The sequence below is a fragment of the Carettochelys insculpta genome, chromosome 1, assembly GCF_033958435.1.
Source record: "Carettochelys insculpta isolate YL-2023 chromosome 1, ASM3395843v1, whole genome shotgun sequence".
Lineage (NCBI taxonomy): Eukaryota > Metazoa > Chordata > Testudines > Carettochelyidae > Carettochelys > Carettochelys insculpta.
In genome coordinates this window covers 243,815,888-243,829,677 of record NC_134137.1, presented here as the reverse complement: position 1 = coordinate 243,829,677, position 13,790 = coordinate 243,815,888, and the positions used below count along the sequence as shown (strand labels likewise).

The following is a 13,790-nucleotide window of genomic DNA, read 5'->3' as shown; positions in this document are numbered from 1 at the left end:
TGAAATGTTTGGAGTGTCTGGGCTAAGCCTGGAGCAGAAGCTTGAGGTGCAGGAGGGGGGACAGTATGCACACACCATACTCAGGGCTGGGGTTGTAGATGTCCTGTCCGTAGCATGGTTTGTGGTGGTTGCTCTGAACACTGCACTTCGGAGAACACCCAAACCCTGGGAGATTACCAGGGAGCCTGGTGCCAGCAGCAAGGGCTGGGCCTACACCCACCCTCACCAATGCTGGTGGCAGGCATGGGATGCAGAGCTAGGGTTATCATTAGGGTTGCCATATATGAACTTTCAAAAAAGAGAACACATGTTAATGTACTAGATATACTATAACACATTAATAACGTGAGTTGTGAGATGCTGCTACAGTTACACTCCCTTGTAGGGGTGCCTCTTTTTTATATGGTAACCCTAGCAGAGCAACCTGGCCCCAACCTGTTCCATTCCCCCAAGCAATGCAGCTGGGAGCTGGCAGAGGAGGCTGGGGTTGGGTTGTCCCCCTTCCCGCCCTGTGTGGAGGGGTGTGACCCCTGCTGGTGACACCAGGCCCCCAGTAATCTCCCAAGCCATGTCACTGAAAGGAAATGGGATGGGGGTAAAGAATGCAAGGGGGGTGGAGCAGGAGTGGGAAGCATTGGGGAGGGGGCAGAGAAGGGGCAGGGCTTGGGAAAGGGTGGTGTGGGGATAAGGCTGGGTGGAGCAGGGGCAGGAAAAGGCAGTGTGGGACAGGTCCCGTGGTGGAGGGGAGTAATATTGGGCCCTGCACACCCTAGGGAAGGGACCTGGTTAGGTCACAGGATTGGGTTGTGGGAGGAGATGAGGGGTGCAGGCTCTGCCAGGTGGCACTTTCCTCCAGTGTCTCGCAGTCAGTGGTGCAGCAGGGCAGAGGCAAGCTCCCTGCTTGCCTTGGCCCCGTGCAGCTCCTGGAGGCAGTTGGCACATCCCTGTGGCTCCTAGTGCCAGCCAAGTGGGTCGATGTGCTGCCCCAGCCTGCAGGCACTGCTCCCACAGCTTGCCTTGGCCACAGTCCCCAGCCAACTGGAGCTGCGGAGTCAGCGCTTGAGGTGGGGTCAGGGGCATTGCATGGAGATGCCCTGGTCTCCCTACAAGGGCCAGAGGGATGTACTGGCTACTTCTGATATAAGTGGGACCGGTGCAGGCAGGGGGCCTGCCTTTGCACTGTGGCACTTTTGGACTTTTAGATATTTAAAATCTCGCAGTTTGGCTTCAGCAGCCTCCAGGAGAGTAAGCCTGATTCTGGAAGACTCCTGGTCAAACCAGGAGGGTTGGCAAACCTAGCTACAGCTATTTAGAGGATACCATTCTGAATTAAATGTTGGAGGCAAAAATAGAAGTCATTGATTTATGCCAGCTTTTGAGTAGCATAGGGCTCATGCACAGAAAAATGTCTGAAATACCTGCCAGTCTGGTAAGCATCCAAGCATCTAAGATCCCAAACATTTTGGAACTTATTAGTCACTTGGTGAATTAAATTCAACACAAGTTTCTCTCTGTATACTTCAGCCAGATACTTTGGACTATATTGAGGAAACAAACGTATTTATTCTATAGTATTTTTGTTACATTTATAGGTATCTGGAGAAATAACCAGCCTTCACTTACCAGACTGTATCAAAACCACCATAACTCACCACCGCAGATTGCTAACAGCCCCATATTACAAAGAATGTTCTTTATGTAAATAGAAAATGACCTGTCGTGTACTTCACTTCTGTGAAACAAGATTAGGACTTACAAAAAGCAGCAAGAAATACCCTGGGCAAAAGTAGGTAAGTACTGTTAATAACAATAAATAATAATAGCCAAATATACAGTCATGGTGCTGTAGGACTCCAACCACAACTATAGACAATATAAAAATCCTAATGAACCACCTGCAATCTCATCCCAGCTCCAGTTATGATGCGACAAAGATATAAAAAATAAATTGAATAGAGAAACATTGTCCATATAGAAAGTAAAATATATTAAAATCTAATAAAATCTCAAAAAGCATTTGACTCAAAATTCAGAAATCAGCGGGAGCGTCAGCCAGGGTCCCTGCCTGTCCTGCCCCCTCACATTGGTCAGAGAAGCCAGTAGTGAAGGCCATGTACTGTGAGCACTAGAAGCCTATGGATGCGGGTGGGCGTAAGTCAGCTGCAATGGCCAAGTGCTTCTGTGAGCTCTGCCCTACGCCCAGTACAATCTTTCAGCTCCCCCTGGCCAATGGAAGCTGCCTGTTGCAGGATAGGCAGCACACAAAGTACTCCTCCAACCTTCCTGTATGCTTGCAGTGCTCAAAGTAGCACATGGCCCTTGCCAGCTGCTCTCAGGAGCCTGCAGGATCGTACAAGGTAGAAAGCCTGGCTGAGGAACCTTCTGGGCAAGGCTGCTGGCTGAGAGCTGCACCCCTACCCCAGGTGATCTCTTCTTGGCGATCAGTCGATAATGAGCAGGACATCTTCATGTCATCATCCTGTTTGTCAGTCAGTTGATGGCTGATCAGCCCGATTCTGGAGTCGCAGATCTTATAACAGAAGGGGCAGGTGTTGGCAGCCGTTGGAGGGGTGCAGGGCAGTTTTTGATGCTCTTTTCTTCTTCTCAGTCTTTCCTTGTCAGCACTATGGTGGGACCTCTCAAATTGTGCTACCCCCTCACGATTACCATTCTCCCATGGGGACGGTCTTGCGCAATGTTCTCCCAAGTGTCGACAATGATGCTGCACTTTTTCATGTGTGCCTTCAGCATGTCCTTGTCTTACTTCCTCTGAACCCCAACACTCCTCTGTCCTTCCTCCAACTTGGAGAACAGAATCTGTTTTGGGAGGCACTGATCAGACATCTGAACCAGGTGAGCAGTCCAACAAAGTTGTTGATAAATGGTAATGGCTTCAATGCGGGTCATGTTCAACTCTTCTGGACACTAACATTCATGTGCCCATCCTCCCAAGAGATATTTAGGATTCTCCTGAGGCAGCGTTCATTATATTGCTCAATCACCTTCACATGACATTTGTATGTTGTCCAGGTTTCACATGCATACCCCAGTGCTGGAACAACCACTGCATGCTATACAAGGAGCTTTGTCTTGGGATAGATGTCCCAGTTCTTGAAGACCCCTTATCTCAAGCGGGCAAAAGCAAAGCTTCCACGGCTCAGTCTAGCCCCTCCCTACCTCATCCTGTACTCCTGCCCCATATCACAACCCTCTCCCAGACCATGATATCCCTCCAATACCCCTACTTCAAGTCAAAATCCTCTCCTGCACCCATATCCCCTCCAAGACCTGCCACCCAATCCTCTACCCCAGGTCACAACCCAAACCCCTACACTCCCTCTTGGTCCCTACCCCAGGTTGTAATCCCCTCCCAGACCCTGCACCCCTTCCTATATTCCTCCTCCAAGTTAGAATCCTGTCTTGCATCTCAGTTTCCTGCCCTATGTCACAATCCCCTCCTTCACCCAAACTCCCTCCCAGACTCTACATCCCCTTATGCTCCCCAGTCCCTTACCCCCAAACTCCGTTCTGCACCCACCCTCCCTCCCAAATACCATACCTTCTCCTTTAATTTCCTGAACATGTGACCCTTGTCTACTTACCAAATTCTTGGAGTGCCTCCTCATCAAAAATTATTGCCTATCCCTGTATTAATGGCCTGTAGTTGAAGAATGTGAAATATAGTATAAATGTGTAACTCCTTGCCGAGTCTCTAAGGGCTCCCTCCCAGGACTACTGAAGTAATGGTGATCAGCACAGATAGAGTTTGCTGAGGACACTACTCAGAGCAGTCATGAACCAAAATTCACTTTACTTTTAGTATGCTGTATTTGGAGTGTAGCAGGGGAAGGAGCCAGTCAGCTGGGGAGGACGTGTTTACTCATCACATTCCTAGCTAAGGGGACACTTCAAAGTCTTATGGGATTTCTGGGCCATTGAATAGTGTCATTGAAGCAGACACCAGAAACACGGGAGACTTGAGGAGAGAGTCATAGTCAGGCTACCAAGATCCAGACTAGCTGCACATTTGAATCCAGAGTCACAAGGATGATCTGACCATTGTTGGTGTGGATACTTTGTAAAACAATCCATATTTATTTAGTTTGATAATGTGTTCTAAGGTAGCTGCTGATTTCACTGCTGCACCACTGAACAGTTGTGCCTAAACTCACTATTTGCCTTAGTAAGTGCTGGGAGAGAACAAGATGGTGTGTACTGGCTATGTATGTTGGGAGAGGTAGAGCTCATGCATTGTTAATGTTGTCTTTATTTCTCAATCAGTTTTTTCCATTATCCCTTATCACAAGTTCCCCATAGCTAATAAAGCCCCCATTATTGTTTTGTCACTCCAGGAATATATATATGTGTGTGTGTGCGTGTGCACACGTGCACACTAACACAATGAGATTGGGCGATGAGTATTTTCCAATGTGCAGGGCCTCTATGTTCTCTGCACTAGAAGGAGCTTCCTTGGATGGAGTTATTACATGCCCTGATAGGTGAACCCAGGATCCAGCCCTCTGAGAAAAGGGAGAATCCTGTAATCATACCTCCAGACTGAATTACATGTATGTGCATTTGCTGTAGATGCATCCAAAAGATCTATCAAATCATCATTTCAAAGGATGTTATTCGAATCTGTATTCAATGCCGGTTACTGACAGTTTTATATATTTGTGCAGTTTATATTGATAAAAAATAGCCATGTATCTTAAGAGAGCTTTAAAGCATGGTTTATTCCTGAATATTTATAAGGTACACAATTTAAAATACAAATTTGCATGTGTTCTCACAATACTCTATAATTGACTTACATGAAAACACTCTATAAATATACAAAAATGTCAGAAGCTTAGTATAGTAAAACAGAAGTGAGAACCTGGAATTTATCAGTGAAACAAGGACTCAACTAACAAGCAGAATGTATACATGCAAAAGATGAACATATGATGAAAACACATACCATTAGTATTGAGGGTGAGGGGATCTGTTGTACATCAGTTTGGTATTCAATAATGCTTGATGTGATAAGTAAGTCCTTTCTTCTTGCCTTTACTCATATATCTGGCATTCATTAGTTAGTAAAATTTATTGACCACCATGCAAATATGGTAGCAAACTATACTAGAATTTCATTGAATGCATAGTCTGAGTACACAGCAAATTGTATAGCTCAAGGGTATTTGTTGAATTGTTTTTAGTACCTTATAGTATTGTATTTAAATTTTCCTTGTTAGAGAAATGTAGTTTTCAAACCATTTTTACCTGCCAAATCAAATAATGACAAATTATCCAATCTTTTCTTTTAGTGTAACATTTTTCATTCTTTACATTGTGATTCAGAAAGCTGTTCCCAGCAGCTTCTGGGCATTGGTATATGTGTAATGAATCAACTACCTGTTCATTTCTGTTCATTCTAGTATAGTGTATTTGCTCAGTCATTTTCAGCAGGGTTGTTTGCAGAGGCAAAGGTGACCCTGCAAACTACTGAGCTGAGTTCTTACCTGCTGTTTATGTAATGTTTTAGGAATCGATACCTAATTTAAAATATTATGAAAACCATCTCCAAGGATTCTGAGGTAAATCTGAGGAGGAGCAATACAACACTGAATGGCTGTATGCTGAGAAATGCCTAATGTAAACCAGTAAACTCAGAATATGTATGAGCACTGATTTGGGAAATAAGTATTAGAGGGTAAAGTATTCTTATTATTTTACTATTTTTTAAAAAATAATTCTTACTGCACATAAAAGCCTGTATTAATCATATGACAAGATAAGCCATTTTCTTGCCATTTATTTTTTTGGTCTTTAGTCCTAAATGTCGGTGGCTATACCTCGCAGCTTGCCCATACAGTACACTATTTAAAAGATCTGGATCGTTTGCTGATGGTGGCCTACAGGTGATAAAATACCATATCCTTCTTATCTTATGAACTAGAAAAGTAATCACCTCTGCTTCATCAGATGGTTCTTCGTATACAGGTTGTTTCATATCTTCATAGGCAGACATGATCACAGCTTGAAATAAATTGATCAAGACACAAATCATCACCAGCATAAAAGAGGCTAGGAAAATACCACCCAGCAACCGATTAGATGTAAAAGCAGTGTCCTTAAAAGCTGAAACACAATAGGAGAAGACAGTCTGAGCTGAATGAATCATATTATTATAAGTCCATTCATGTTGGCCAAACACAAGGTAGCCAAAAGCCATGTACACAAAAAAGTATACTGCCACAACAAGTGCCATGGAACAGATTCCAGGAAGAGCTGCCAAGATGGATCGTTGTGCCAGGCGCACATCATAAAAAAATCTGGAATACCTGAGAGTTTTCAAAACTATGAGAAATGCCAAAAAACCCATAGTTATCTTCAAGGTCTGATCAACATGAGAAACTGCATGGAAAGGAGTGAAATCGTTTGGATTAAGTAAGTAAAACTTTACTATATCAGCCCCCATCTTAAATTTAATGACTTGCAGAAAAACAAAAAAGAAAAGCACTGACTTTAAAACAAAATTGATTAAATTGGAAACATTTTTAACATACTTTGTCCTTTCCTGGTGTATGACGTGAATCTCATCTATGATATAAATGAGGAGAAAAGCAAGAACAGTTACAAACACAAACATTTGTGTTCTGCTTTGCTGCTGGAAAATTGGGAGTGTGAAAGAATGTACTGACAAGCTTGTGTTTATGGTCCCAAAATAAGAAACTTCAAACATAACTGAGATGCTGCAAAATAAATGTACATCTGGGTTAAATGTAGTTAGTTCGATAATCACAGCCCATGTCTCTTCATCAAGCCAACTGCTATTTTGTAAAACATCCAGCCTTTTTGTCGAATTAGGCCGCTGTTCTCCAGGGAAAAAGTAGACAGTATATCCCCCTGGTCCGTATGTGTGTAAATCTCCATATGAGTAATACACCCACTTATTTCTGTTTGACTGGTAAGTAAACCCTACATAGTTGCTGATGTCATTAGTAACAGATCTGTTGGCACCCTTTGTCCAGGACCCAACATAGTCACCTTTTTCCTGAGGGTCACTACCATATTTATGAAGACAATGGCTTTTACTGATGACAAATTTATTTACAAAGCTGTGAGGATGGAAACATTTTTTCTCAGTAATTTTTGCCCTTACTTGTCTCATCCTTGGCAAACCTAGGATTTTGGACCAGCTGTCAGGAAGAAAAGTTGGTTGTTGGTTATTGTGGATCAAAGGCAAAAAGACATTATTCACCCACATGTAAATGTGTTCTAGTTTATTCACACTGGAGAGCTTGAGAGAGAACTGTTTATGAATAACTTGATTGTAGTAAAAGCTGTTGGTATTTTCTGTGGAGTAGGCAATGTTTAACACAAGGGTTAAAAAGACAAAGTGACTGACAATGTCTTTTAGGAAGATGAAAGCTTTTGTTTTAATTTTCTCTCTTTTCCTCAGGATTGTGAGTTCATCCTCTTCTAAGGGCCGATACTGCTTAGTGCCTCTGAGTCTGATAATCTCGTAGTGCATTTCTCTCATCTCATCTGCATTCATAGTAACGTCATCCAACCTAATCTCAAGGTAATTATCCCTGGTTGACCATGGGATGTTTTCACTGTACTTTGGATAAACTGTACTCAGGGCTGAGAAAAGAATGATTTTCAGGGATTGAAGAAAGAGGACACTCTCAAAAAATGAGGATATTGATGCAAAAAGCCACTCTATCGATGTTTTGTAGCCATAGGCCAGGCCATATAATATAATGAAAAATGATGAAACCCCAGCAACAGCTATGACCAATATCCAAGAAACATAAACACACCACCAATAAAAAGTTATCTGTGGCCTTTTGCGAAAAAGCATGAAGGGGATATTTAATGGTTTTCTTTCTTCCTGAATGTTGGCATCCTTTTCTTCTGTATAATTATTACTGAAATTGGAGTTTAGCAGTTGGGTCTGTTGGGCTTTAGCCTCTCCAGTTGAATTAGCTGCATTTTCTTCTGTGGCAATTGCATTTGCAGCTCCTTCAGAGATTGTGCAATTACTCCACATTTTTGGTGTTTTTTGTTTTACTTTCTTACCAAAATATTGTGAGCTATACGAATCACTGGCATTGGAATAGTTCTCTAGAGAATGACTACTCACAGACTGAGTAGAAGTTTCTGCAAGGTACCATTTTTGCAGGCGTTCCTTCCAGTTCCTAAGGTTTCCAGACATAAAGGGGGAACTTTCCTTTGGGTGATTCTGAGCTGCAGCCTGTGGAGAAGGCTCCTTCTGAGAATACCTAAACAAGGCAGTTATAATCATCTGCACAGGGATGGTAACCAAAGCACTCTCTATTCCTATTATTATTGATCTCAAATATCGTAAATGTACTGAAAGAACTTCTGTATTCTTGTCAATATTAAAGAACATAATGTTAACAAGCAGTGTACACAACAGTACTGCTAAACAACAAGATAACCTTTGGAGTCTGTTGAAAGAGCCAGTGACAACCTGAGCAAAAACAGATAACCACAGGTGACTATCAACAAGATTATTAGCAATATTTATCAAAAAATAGTCCATTTTGGCCAATGGTACTTTTGGGTGCGTTACAACAAATGTCCTCTCCAGTAAATGATCATCTTTGTCAAGAGCAAGCCATTTTCTGCAGATAAACAGCCAGAATTCTTTAGTGTACATATTTTCAACTTTTACTCTACTTAAGAACCAGCCAGGAGAAGAACCTCTGTTATTGTGCCAGACCCTAAGGGAAAAAATGTCTCCTAAATCGTTCTTAGTAGTTAGCAGAAAAGTATCAATGCCTCCTCGAATGAATGACTGATAATGTGGGTGCTGTAAGTGATGCACATCACTGGTGCCATTTTCGCCTATGAGTTGGAGAAAAACATCTGCTGTGGTTCCAGCTCCCAAGCGACTGCCTGTGTATAACGTTACCAAGAAACATACTTTATCAAAAGGGTCATTGTCTGGAAGGACTATAACTTTGTCTCTGCTAACTCGATCAATTCTGTCTTTTCTCATGGCCCAGAGAGCTAGGATAAAATAGACTAAAAAAATGGAAAGCACTGTTAGGAGGGTCACTGTGTTTGTGTGTATTTTTACTAGAAGTGATTCTTCCAGATCCACTGGATTAGGGATCACAAATACTTTGGATGCCAAGAACTTGATATTGAATTTGGAGGAACCGGGTATGGTGCGGTTTGCTGTTCTCTTGGTCTGGTGCTTCACCTTGCAGATGCAATGTACCCTTTGCCAGCTGGTATGAGGACCAAGAATACATCTACCTTCTTTCCACTGACTATGCACGCCATCTAGGTCTAAGCATGCAGCATTAAAAAGGGATATGCTTACCAATCTGTTAGTTGGTGTTCTTACAATAGAGTGTGATTGCAAGATTATGGAGATGTTCCATTTATCTGTCTCACTGTCTGGGGCTGTGGCCCTCAGCAGCATCTGTGGGAGACAGATAACATAAGGAGCCTTAAATGCACAATCTGTGTTATTTGTCGTGTTCCCACTTGCCACTGCAGGCTCATTATGAGAAGCAGAAAAAGAAGCTACAGGTGAGACATTGGTGACATTAACACCTACATATATAAATACATTGAAAGAAACTTTTAATTTCGTCAAAATCTGGATAAATACATCCTTGGAGTTTCTGTCCACTTCAAAACTAAATCCTCCAGTTGTTTTGGGGAGGGTTTTATCAGGCCCTATTGTCAGTTTGAAAGCTGCAGACTCCTTGTCTTTTCTAGCAACAATCACTTCTGCTACTGCAGGCATGATCCCTATTATGTCACCATTCATCTTGGTTCCTGTCATTTTGAACCCAGTGACTGTTGTTCCAATATCTGACTTATAGGCCAACCAAGGAAAGGGATTCTCTTCAAACTCATAAAAAACAGTGGAAATCACAGCATCAACTGCCAATTCTGAATGATCCCCCTCCTTCAGTGTTGGATAAAAGCAATTCTTGCAATCTTTTTTGGAGGAGAAAGCATTTGTGACATCCCACTTTTCATCTTTCTTTAAATTAATATTCCAGCTTTTGGCTTCCATTATGGTTTCATTTTCTCCAGGGACTTTTCCTCGTAAGACTGTATCTGCTAAAGTCTCCATGACAGAGAAGGTTTGTTTAACTGCACGTACGTTGACATTCTTGACATCTAAAAGAGACGCTTCCAGGATATTGGATAGGCCTGTTAGTATACCCATGCTCAGAAGCTCTGTTTGTTCAGACCCCAGGCTTTTATCCCTGAACCCTCTTAGTGCCTCACTCACGTCTTTCAGTTTGCTAACAGCAAGCTGCTGTGCCCCTCTGTTTACTTCAGTGACTTCCTGTGTTAATTCGGAAACACAAGCAACTATCTGATTCACTTCTATTACACTGGCAGTGGGAATACGCAGAGATTGATTAAGAAGGCTTTCCCTAAATTCAGCCTTAGACTCCTGGATAGTTGATACAGCTTTAATATCATTTAAAATTGTGGCCACCATATAAACCAAATAGCCTACATTTAAATAATCTCCAATTTGAAGCAAAGATGTCATTGGTGCATTTGAGCCACTGGTTAAAGAAATGAGTTCATTAAGCATAATATCAGGTGGCCTACTTTTGGCTGGATCCTGCACGGTTGTGTATAAAGTTAGTTGGGAAAATGACCCAAGGGAATCATACACTTGAACATATATTGTCAAGGAATACTTCTTAGATGGTACACCAATGGGGAGAAAAGATGGAGGAGATTTAGGCTGATAGCCAAAGTACACTATTGTCCCCAATGTATTCTCTTCTAAAGAAGTTATTCTACTACTTTTTGATAAATCTGAGGCTGCGATTACTTTATATATAAGAGGCAAATTGTTATCTGAAAACCCACTACACTGAACAATGAATTTTGTCAGGAATGCAACACCGCTGGTTGGATTGACAGTACACTTTCCAATCCTGGGTGGAGAATTTACATAAAATGAGTACCTGTAGGCTGATGATCTACCACCCCAAGTGGTTATTTTTAGGAGAAGAGTGTATGACCGGTCTGCAATATTTATAAAAGTCAAAGCATGGATAGACAGGTATGCACTAGACTTCCCTGTTGAGGTTTTGGAAGCCCAATCAAAATTTACTTCAGTGAAACTTTCTGAAAAAAGTGACCACTGATAGACTGGTCGACTAGTTGTTCTACAGTTTAGGCATTTTCCAGATAGTGTAAATCGATCTGTTGGAATTACAATTTTACCACAATTTTCAATGCACATAACATTCAGAAGTGGTGGAGATCCAGGCTTCACACTTACAGTTTGGTCAGCATAACTCTTTCTGTTATCCTTTTGAATTACCAAACGAAAATTATATATAGCATTTCCTTGAAGAGTTTCTGGCAAAACAGTCTGAATAGGACCTGAAGACTTTATCCATTTCAAATCTTGTTGGTCTGGATGACAGGTCCCTTTTGTACTCAGTGTCATGTTTACATAATCTGATACATGCTTTGTACAGTACCAAGTATATGTGAGCCCCTCTAGTGGATCCAATGAATCAGGATCAGAACATGTAGATCCATCCAGAGTCCAATTATCAGAAAAACCAACTGTCCGGAAGCTGCCTCCTGCAATGACTGCCACCAGGTCACTCTTCTCAACCTGAACAAAAACTTTATCTGAGCCTTCCACAACATCCTCAGCTGCAGTTATTTTAACAGAGAAATTAAACAGATACAAGCCGTAATCTAAACTATAACTGGGAATTGGTAAAATGAGCATGTGCCTTCTCCAAATTAGGGGTGGATCCAATGGTTTTGTCCAGTCTGGAATGGTTGTGACGTTTTGAACACCATAGATTTTCCAGATATGTTCAGTACGTACAAGATCTGTGCAGTTTACTTGTAGCTTGGCAAACAAGTTAAGGTGTGTCCCTTTTTTAGTATGTATAATGGGGAAAAGAAGATCAGGCTTCTGGATTCTCAAACGCTCTATGAAGCAAGGTTTTTTCTGACAAGACACCAGTGACTCCGTGACCTTAGAAGCATAAGTGTTGACTGTGACTTTTAAAACAGCTGGTGTAAGTCCACTTCTGGTACAATTCACTTTTGCCACAAACCCAGTGTACAGGGCAGGATTAAAAGGTAAAACAGAGCGACGTACAAAGTGGGCTGCATTTCTGACATGATCATCATAAGTGTAAGTATTGTTCTGGATGAGGTACTCTTTCCTTGACCCAAACAACTGCAGGTTGAAGGTCCACTCACATTGCAGCATTGGATGCTGCACAGGAATAAACCACACAATGTAGATCAAACTTCTCAAGAAAGAAGGGCCGCTATTAAAAATGTGAACTTCTATATCTCTGTCCACTAGAGACCTGAACAGGGCTCCTTTCCGGTTCAGATACAAGTGCATGTTGAACCTGTACCACTGCAACCTCACAAACTCAATGGTGAGTAAGAAGGAAAGGCTCTGCTGCTGGAAAAATACATAATGGGTGCTGAAGCCATCGTCAGGGGCACTAGCATTGTTTTCTTGGGTGGTATAATAAAGTCCATGGTTGTGGCTGAAAATGTAAGTGCCCATCTTGTTCTTCCGTGCATTGAGGGTGAGGTAGGTAGGAGTTTCTCTGTTCACTGTCAGGCCCAATGTAGCATTGGAGAAACTCAGCTCCCCTGCCAGCTCTCCAAACCACTCTCCATCAATATGGAAGTAAATGCCGGCCAGTGCCATTTCACTAGTCTTCTGGGACATGAAGTCAGCACAGAAGTTACTCCTTAGTGCATAAGGATTGTAGGAAGCTGACCAGCCCTCCATGCCCTGCATGTCTAGCAGCCTATAGGCCAGTGTCCTGGGACCAAGGGGTTGTAGGCTCCAAGAGAGGCTGAGGGGCTGGAGAGGAAGACTAAACAGCCTGGAGTGGGCACTGAGGACATGCAGCAGAGCAGGCTCCACCCTCAGGGTGAGGCCGAGGCCGATCCGAGGCCCCTGCTCCACGCTAACTGAGGCAATGTAGAGGCTGCAGCAAGTACACTGCATGCTCAGGTGGAAGCTGTAATAGGAGGAACAGAGCTGGTGCAATTCAGCTTGGGGGTAGGCAGCAGGGGGGAGCTGTTGGCGGTGCTGGTTGCTGGGAATGAGGCGTGCAGCAAAGTTGCCCCCTCGGCTGCTGAAGCGGTAGCGCCAGCGAGCGCTCTTGAGGCGCGCACACCAGCCCCGCGGCACAGGGTGCATCTCGGGGATAGGAGGTGCAGGGGGCCAACGCAGGAAGAGCTGCACCTCCTGCCCGGACACCTCGATGCTCAGGTTGCGGCGCGCACACGTGGGCGCGGTGCACGAGGCGGGCACACACTGCACTGTGATGCGGCTTGAGGCCCGGGGGGGAGCAGAGGCCCCTCTAGCCAGGCCTGGTCCTGGCACTGTCCTGCCTCGCCGGCGAGCCGTGTCCTGCACCCAGGCCGCGTCCCGGTACCAGCGGCAACGCAGCGGGGCTGGCAGCTGTGCCTCTGCCCCCTGCGCGCGCGCCACAGCTCCCGGCCCTCGCGTGTAGCGCAGCTCGATGGGACCATCCCACAGGCAGGAGGCCCAGACCTCGCTGTCCAGGCGCCGGTAGACGCGCCCGCGGGGGTCGGAGCAGGTGACCAGCAGTGGCGGGAGCGGGAAGCGTGGGGGGGCCGCAGCGGCCAGGCCCGGGGGGTGGCGGCGGCGGCGGCAACAGCAGCCGAGGAGCAGCAGGAGCAAGCTGGGCGGCAGCGGAAACATGGCGGGGGGCCGGAGGGCAGAGCGCGGGCCCTCGAACCAACGTCACCGC

At 44.1% G+C, this 13,790-nt stretch overlaps 2 protein-coding genes across 2 annotated transcripts in view; one reads left to right on the top strand and one right to left on the bottom strand.

Annotated features, from left to right (window-relative positions):
- Positions 1-4,722: 4,722 nt before the first annotated feature.
- PKDREJ (polycystin family receptor for egg jelly) lies at positions 4,723-13,757 on the bottom strand. The gene has a single exon (XM_075003311.1). It carries the CDS (start codon positions 13,739-13,741, stop codon positions 5,765-5,767), a length of 7,977 nt encoding a protein of 2,658 aa, XP_074859412.1. The 5' UTR covers positions 13,742-13,757; the 3' UTR covers positions 4,723-5,764.
- TTC38 (tetratricopeptide repeat domain 38) overlaps positions 13,489-13,790 on the top strand; it is a 38,952-nt gene continuing 38,650 nt past the window's right edge. Inside the window, exon 1 of the mRNA XM_075003361.1 lies at positions 13,489-13,616. The gene's annotated coding sequence lies outside the window, so the exon portion shown is untranslated. The remainder of the gene's footprint in view (positions 13,617-13,790) is intronic.